The sequence below is a fragment of the Amphiprion ocellaris genome, chromosome 20 (genome assembly GCF_022539595.1).
Source record: "Amphiprion ocellaris isolate individual 3 ecotype Okinawa chromosome 20, ASM2253959v1, whole genome shotgun sequence".
In the NCBI taxonomy this organism is placed as follows: Eukaryota; Metazoa; Chordata; class Actinopteri; family Pomacentridae; genus Amphiprion; species Amphiprion ocellaris.
In genome coordinates, this window is record NC_072785.1 from 32,132,990 (window position 1) to 32,141,446 (window position 8,457).

The following is an 8,457-nucleotide window of genomic DNA, read 5'->3' on the forward strand; positions in this document are numbered from 1 at the left end:
AATTATTTCTGTGACCATTGTGGGTTTTTCTTTCATTAACAGAGGGATACCAACAATTTTGTCCACGTTTGTATGTCTGTATATACAGACCTGATCAAAATCTTAAGACCAGTTGAAAAATAGCTAGAATTTACCTTTTGCACATTTGGATCTTAATGAGGTTTTAAGTAGAGCTACAATACGCAAAAGCAAGAAGGGGGAGTGAGACAAAAAGCACTTTGAAAAAGTAATTTATTGAAAACAACAAGTAAACTGAAATAGGCTGTTTATCAGCTGATCAAAAGTTTAAGACCACAGGCTATAAAAGCCCAAATCTGCTCAAAATTCTCATCTTCTGTCAGGCATTCACACGGTCATGCCCTCCTGATGGCTAAAGCTAAGAACCTTTCTCTTCTTGAACGTGGTCGGATCGTCGAGCTGCATAAGCAAGGCCTCTCGCAGCATGCCATTGCTGCTGAGGTTGGACGCAGTAAGACAGTCATTCTAGATTTTTTGAAAGATCCTGAGCATTATGGAACAAAAAAGTCAAGTGGTAGACCCAAAAAAATTACACCTGCGCTGAGCCGGAGGATCCGATTGGCTGTCCGTCAAGACACAGGGCGGTCCTCAACCCAAATTAAGGCCCTTACTGGTGCCGACTGCAGCGCAATAACCATCAGACGGCATCTACGGGAAAAGGGTTTCAAAAACAAAAAACGAATTCAAAGACCTCGTCTCCTACAACACCACAAAACTGCCCCGTTTAGACTTGGCCAGGGAGCATCAAACATGGGACAGTGAAAGGTGGAAAAAAGTTTTATTCTCTGATGAGAAAAAATTTAACCTTGACGGTCCAGATGGCTTCCAACGTTACTGGCATGACAAGGAGATCCCACCTGAGATGTTTTCTACCCGGCACAGTGGAGGGGGGGGTCCATCATGATCTGGGGTGCTTTTTCATTCAGTGGAACACTGGAGCTTCAGGTGGTGCAGGTCGTCAAACGACGGCTGGTCACGTGCAGATGTTGCAGCAGGCATCCCTCATGACTGAGGGCCCTCGTCTGTGTGGTAACAGCTGGGTTTTTCAACAGGACAACGCTGCAGTTCACAATGCTCGCTTGACCAAGGACTTCTTCAGGGAGAATAACATCACTCTTTTGGACCATCCCGCATGTTCCTCTGATTTAAATCCCATAGAGAACATTTGGGGATGGATGGCAAGAGAAGTTTATAAAAATGACCATCAGTTCCAGACAGTTGATGCCCTTCGTGAAGCCATCTTCACCACTTGGAGCAATGTTCCCACCAGCCTCCTGGAAACACTCGCATCAAGCATGCCCAAACCCATTTTTGAAGGGATTAACAAGAACGGTGGAGCTACTCATTACTGAGTCCTACTGAGAAAATTTTTTGTTCTGGTTTGGAGAGTTTTTTGTCATTTTTTAAGCAATGGTCTTAAACTTTTGATCAGCTGATAAACAGCCTATTTCAGTTTACTTGTTGTTTTCAATAAATTACTTTTTCAAAGTGCTTTTTGTCTCACTCCCCCTTCTTGCTTTTGCATATTGTAGCTCTACTTAAAACCTCATTAAGATCCAAACGTGCAAAAGGTAAATTCTAGCTATTTTTCAACTGATCTTAAGATTTTGATCAGGTCTGTATATATCAAATATATACATATCAGAGATGATCGAGCAGAAATTGTTCTAAATATTTGCCTGTTTGAGATGAAATGACCCAAAGTTTTATTGAAAATATGTTTGTTAAAAAATAAAAAGAAAGAAAAAGAAATAAACCCACAATACAAGAGTTTTTTAAATAAATGTTCTTTATCAAGATAACTGGAGTCGTCAGTGTTCCTGTGTTTAGTTCAAACCGATGGACAAAAAGTGGATTAAAGTTTACTAACAGCAGCTCAACAACCAACATCTGGATCATCTGGAACCAGCAGATAACTGTTCCATTCCTCAGTAGTTCTGCTATATTTTAGAAATCATTTAAACAGAAACTAAGCAGCTTCCAGTGGTTTCATCTGCTGCTGGTTCTGCTGGTTTCTGGTTCTTTCAGGCTGATCATCTGCAGGTAGAACTTAGAGGAACATCTGGAACATCTACTGATGATTGACTGAAGATGACTTCAGTCCACCTGTGTCTTGATTTGTCACTTTTTGTCTCATTTTATGTCTCATTTCTGTCATTTTTTTTGTCTCGTTTTTGTGATTTGTTGTTTCTGTCATTTTGTGTCTCGTTTCTGTTGTTTTGTGTCTCATTTCTATCATTTTGTATCGTTTTTGTTGCTTTAATGATTCATGAGTTATTCATGATTTATTTGAAGATGATTTCAGTCCACCAACATTTTAATATTTCCACCTCTTGAACATTTTTGAGTCGACCTGCTGCAGCTCTGGTTGGTTCTTATTAGACTCCAGACTTCAGCAGCTTCAGACCAGGCTGAGGAGATGAAGGAGGTCCGTGTGGTGTCAGCAGTGGCTGGCCAGGATGTTGAAGAAGTGGTAGACGTCGTCCTGGTCCAACACAGCCACCTCAGTGGAGCACTGGGAGCACTGCACCGGGTGGTAGAGCTCATCGGCCTCCATCCCGGCCGGCGTCGGGTCGGGAGTTTGGTCCTTCCTCCTCTTCCTCCTCCTCTGCTTCCTGTCCTCCTGGTTCTTGTACCTCAGAACCTGGTCCTTCTTCACCGTGCAGTTCATCACAAACATGGCTCGGTACTGAGTCCGGTACTTCTCATGTCTGAACACAAAGCAGACCAATAAGTCGACATTTCTCAGGAAATAAAACCGAAGATTCTCAACTTCAGACGAAAACAAGATGCAAAACGACAAAAATGAGACACAAAACGACAAAAATGAGACACAAATTCAGAAAAACAAGACACAAAATAACAAAATCAGGACATGAAGTGACAGAAACGAGACACAAAATTGCAAAAATGAGACTTTTGTCGATATTTTGTCATTTCAAGCAAATTTTGCATCGTTTTTGGATGAATTTCTCTCATTTTAAACAACTTTCACTTCATTAAGACACATTTTAATGATTTTAAACAAAGAGTGATTTTGGACTAATTTTATAGAAAGTTTTGAGACATTTTACTCAATGTTTTGACATTTTAATCAAAGTTTGAGTCATTTTAAACATATTGTCCATCATTCTGAGTCTTGCTGCCAGAAGAATTCCTCAGAGCTGCAGGACTTGGATTAAAAATGAAACTCAGTGAAGAAAAACCAGACAGAAGCTATGAAGGAGCTCTCATCACGTCTCCAAATCAAACCTTTATTTGTCATCTTGGCCAAATTGTGGTCGTTTAGGACACATTTTTAGTCATTTTACGCAGATTTAAAGGCAGTTTTGACACATTTTGACATATTTTGGACATATTTAGGTCATTTTGGGAACTTTTTGAGTTACTGTGGACTAATTTAGATTGATTAAAGCCAGATTTCAAGTCATCCTGGACACTATGCAAGGCATTGTTGACAATGTCTGAGTCATTCTGGACAAATTTTGAATCACTTTGGGAAAACTTAGAGTCATTTTTGGAATATTTTGAATAAATCTGGACATATTTGAGTCATTTTGGACAAATTTAGATTGATTTACGTCAGGTTTCAAGTCATTCCGGACACACTGTAAGGTATTTTTGACAATGTTTGAGTCAGTTTGGACAAATTTTGAATCATGTTGGAATTTTGTTGTCATTTTGGACCAATTTTTTAGCTGTTTTGGACTTTTAAAAAAACATTTACATCAGGCTTCACATCATTCTGGACACTGTACAGTATTTTTGACAAATTTTGAATCATTTTGGGAACTTTTTGAGTCATTCTGGAAAAATTTGGATTCATTTATGTCAGGTTTCAAGTCATTCTGGACACACTGTAAGGCATTTTTGAGTCATTTTGGACACTTTTCATCATTTATGGATAACTTTGAGTCATTCTGGACATTCAAGGTTTACGTAAAATTACAATAAATAACCATATAAATGTTGATTTTTTTTTTTATTTCTGTCATTGTGAGTCCATTTCTGAAAGGTTTCTGACCTCTGACAGTCGAGGCAGAGTGTGGTCATGCAGGCGGGACAGTTGAGGACGGCGTCGCTGCTCGGTAAACCCTGATGTGGTTGAGGCTGAGATTGAAGCGCCGCCGCCGGTCGCTTCCTGTTGTACCTGAACAGGAACAGAAGAGGCTCAGCGACACTCGTCTCTCTGGGTTTTAGAACTAAAGACTGGATATAATCTGCCATCTCACGCTCTCCTCCGGGCGTCCACCCATGCCTGGTCCCGTTCGTCCTCATCTGGGTCGTACAGCAACTCGTCATTGGTCAGGATCATCCGCTGGCTCCGCCTCCGACCGCTGGAGCTGCCTGAGGAGGAAACCAACGGTTAGAAACTCTGGAGATGAATCCTGAATGTTTATTTATAAACCAGTTCTTCTAACCTGCCGCGTCTTCTTCCTCTGAGTCTGAGTTAAAGTAAACTTTATCGTACATCCGAGGGTTTGGAAGCCCAGAACCAGAACATCCTCCTCCTCCTCCTGAGGTTTCTGTTGGAGAATAAACACATAAATAAGATGGAGAACCGTCTGATAAAACAGGATTAATGTGCTCCTCAGAGGACTGGGGGGTTAAATTGGACATTTCTTACAATAAATACAGTAAAAATATACAAAAAATGCAGTAAAAACGTAGTAAAAATACTGTAAAGTTGGACAAAAATATAGCAAAAATGCAGTAAAACATAGTAAAAATGCAGTAAAAATACAGCAAAAGTACAGTAAAATATGGTAAAATTAGAGAAAAATATAGTAAAAATGCAGTAAAAATATAGTAAAATACAGTAAAATTACAGTAAAAAGAGTAAAAATACGGTAAAATTATAGAAAAAATATAGTGAAAGTGCAGTAAAAATATAGTAAATAAACTGTAAAAATATAGAAAAAATATAGTAAAAATGCAGTAAAAATATAGTAAAAATGCAGTAAAAATATAGTAAATGTACAGTAAAAATACAGTAAAACTACGGTAAAATTAGAGAAAAATATAGTAAAAATGCAGTAAAAAAATAGTAAAATACAGTAAAAATATAGTAAAAATAAGGTAAAATTATAGAAAAAATATAGTAAAAGTGCAGTAAAAATATAGTAAATAAACAGTAAAAATATAGCAAAAATATAGTAAAAATGCGGTAAAACTACAGTAAATAAATATAATAAAAATGCAGTAAAAATACAGTAATATACAGTAAAGATATAGTAAAAGTGAAGTAAAAATATAGTAAAAATGCAGAAAAAATATAGCAAAAATACAGTAAAAATTTTGTAAAAATTCTATAAAAATATTGTAAAAATACAGTAAAACTACAGCAAAAATATAGTAAAAATTCAGTTAAAATATAGTAAAATTCTGCAAAAATACAGTAAAAATTTTTAAAAATACAGTAAAAATCTAGTAAAAATACACTAAATAGAATAGCTAGAATAGTCATTTACCACATTAACTATGTCCACACTGGATTTATCATGCAGTTAATAAAAAAACTGCTTTTCTTTCAACAATAAGGACATTTGTAAGTGACTCCAGACTTTTGAACGGTAGTGTTTGTCCTTTTAGGAACTCTAACGCTGAAAACAAACCTGCAGAGACCAGGTTTGATCTAATAACAGTTCTGGTTTATCTCTACCATAAGTGTCTGATCTCCTCCTCTGAGTTTAGTGGAGCTCAGTAAAAGTCTCCAAACACCAGATGATAACATGAATCTTTATTAAATGTTAGTTTTAGTCTGAAGTTAACACAGACGTCCAGACGGATCAGCACCTGAAGTCTTCTCAGGACAGCTGAAGGTAAATCTCACCTGCTGCTGGTCTCCAGGTTCCCTCCATGGTCCTCATGGTGGAGCTCAGTTCTGCCTCCATCTCTTTCTCAAACTCGCCCTCGCTGGACGACTCGCTCTCCCCGGTCAGATACTCTCTAATCAGCTTCTTCTTCTGGTCCGGAGTCCCGTTCAGCAGAACATCCAGCTCATCTTCTGAGCTGAAACAGAGAGGAGGTGGTTCACGTTCTGATTCACTTGATCTTCAGACAACGAAGAGAAAATCCAGCTGAGATTCATCAAACTCTGTCGAATGATGATCAACATTTTTTTAAAAAAAAAATACAGTAAAAATATAGTAAAAAGGCAGTAAAAATATACAAAAAAATATAATAAAAACACAGTAAAAATACAGTAAAAATATATTAAAAATATAGTAAAAACACAGTAAAAATCTAGAAAAAATACACTAAAATACAGTAAAAATGTAGAAAAAAATATAGCAAAAATACAGTGAAAATATCATAAAACTACAGTAAAAATATAGCAAAAATACATTAAAAATATAGTAAAAATACAATAATAAAACAGCAAAAACATAGAAAAAATACAGTAAAAATATAGTAAAAATACAGTAAAAAATATAGCAAAAATGTAGTTAGTTTTAGGTTCTCAAACATGAAGGAATTTGCAGCTTTTTTCTGCGTCATCTTTGGTATTAAAGTCAAAATCTCTGAGGTTTTGGACAAAATAAGACAGTTCAAGGCATCCCTGTGCACTGTGGATATCTCACCGGGTATTTTGAATGTTTTCTAACATTTACAGACAAAAAGATTTTTATTCAAAAACATTTAAACTTTCTATAAATTAATCATTCTGGATTCAGTCACACACGTTTACATTTTGACTTCAGATTCAGTTTTGGTTGTTGTAGGCCAGTAAGGATGCAGCTATCATTTATTATCCTTATGATTAACCTGTCCATTATTATCTAGATCAATTGATTAGTTGATTGGTTTCTAAAATGTCAGAAATACTAAGAAATATTGATTGTCAGAGTCCAATATGGCAAATGTCTTGTTTTATCCAAAGATGTTCAGCTTTCTGTCATAGAGGAAGAAATAAACCAGAAAATACTCACATTTTAAAAGAACTCAGACTGTTTTATGGGTTATTTAAAAATAATTCAAATGTTAAACAAAAAAAATTGCTTATTTATTTAATAGCTGATCAATTAAACTAATCTGCTCATCAATAAATCACTGCAGCTCTACAGGACGTAATGTTTGATCAGCAATATTTCTATATTTACTGTTTGTTATTTTTACAGTTACATTAGTGTGTATGATTTGATAAGTGAAAAATAATTTTAGTGAGTGTCTCAGCAAAGCTTCCAGGTTGGTTTAAAATATAAAAATACAAAATATAAAAATACAAAAATATAGAAAAAGTATAGTAAAAACCAGCAAAAATATAGAAAAATACAGTAAAAATCTAGAAAAAAATACAGCAAAAATACAGCAAAAATATAGTAAAAATGCAGCAAAAATCTAGTAAAAATCTAGAAAAAAATACAGTAAAAACAGCAAAAATACAGTAAAAATCTAGAAAAAATATAGCAAAAATACAGTAAATATATAGGAAATATACAGTAAAAATATAGTAAAGATATGGTAAAAACCTAGCAAAAATACAGTAAAAAATACTGCAAAATATAGTAAAAGTACAACAAAAATTTATTAAAAATATAGAAAAAATATAGTACCATACAACAATATAGAAAAAACTGTAATAGCAAAGTAAAAAAAATATAGTAACATTTACAGCCAAAAAGATTGAATAATTCTTTAAAAAAAAAAAAAAAAAAGAGTTTGTTAAAAACGGTAGCTAACTTCAGAGCTAACCTCCTATCAGAGCTGATTTATTGTCCTGACATATATATAGCTGTGTGTTTAGTTTACAGCTTATTAAAACTGATTTATGTAGGTTAAGGACTTTTCTTCAATAATAAACGTGTGAATGAAGCACCTCTAATAATAACCGATTAAATGAAGCGCCAGAGATTCCAGCGTGTTCCGGTTTGTTTACATGTTACCATTTAGCCGCCGTTAGCTTCACGGCGCTACAATATAATAAATCGTTTTAAATAAAACTTTACTGACCTGCTTTCTGCTCGCTCCTCGTCGCTCGGCTCCTCGATTTCATACGAGTCAAAATCCTGTGATTTATTCAGTTTGTTCATTTTGAATATTTGGAAAACGTCCGAGTTACGAAAACATGAGATACTAACGGGTTAGCGACAAGCGGCTTAAACAACTTCCGCTTCCGGTTTGTCTTCTTCTACAGTTTGTTTGGCTGCAGGCGGTTAAATGGGGCGGACACTCAGTAGCGCCTCCTGGTGATCACATCAGCAGCTGCAATAAAATAAATTAACCAGAAAAAACAAGAAAATACACAAATAAAAACACATAAAAGCCGATGAAGTTAGTGAAGATGTTTATTTTATTTGGATTTTTTTTTTATTGCTTGTGATGATTTTGTCTTGTTAACCCTGTAAAACCCACTGTAAAAATACACGTTTAATAGATTTTTTTATTAATCATTTTCACTCTTTCACTATTTATTTTCCTTATTTTCTTATTTATTAT

General features: G+C 35.2%; 1 protein-coding gene across 1 annotated transcript; it reads right to left on the reverse strand.

Annotated features, from left to right (window-relative positions):
* Positions 1-214: 214 nt before the first annotated feature.
* On the reverse strand, positions 215-8,131 carry eapp (e2f-associated phosphoprotein). The gene is made up of 6 exons (XM_023266673.3): positions 7,972-8,131; positions 5,852-6,030; positions 4,440-4,544; positions 4,251-4,365; positions 4,043-4,168; positions 215-2,729 (listed from the first exon to the last, which is right to left on the reverse strand). The coding sequence occupies exons 1-6, from the start codon at positions 8,049-8,051 to the stop codon at positions 2,459-2,461; spliced, it is 876 nt and encodes a 291-aa protein (XP_023122441.1). The 5' UTR covers positions 8,052-8,131; the 3' UTR covers positions 215-2,458.
* Between the last annotated feature and the right edge of the window lie 326 nt (positions 8,132-8,457).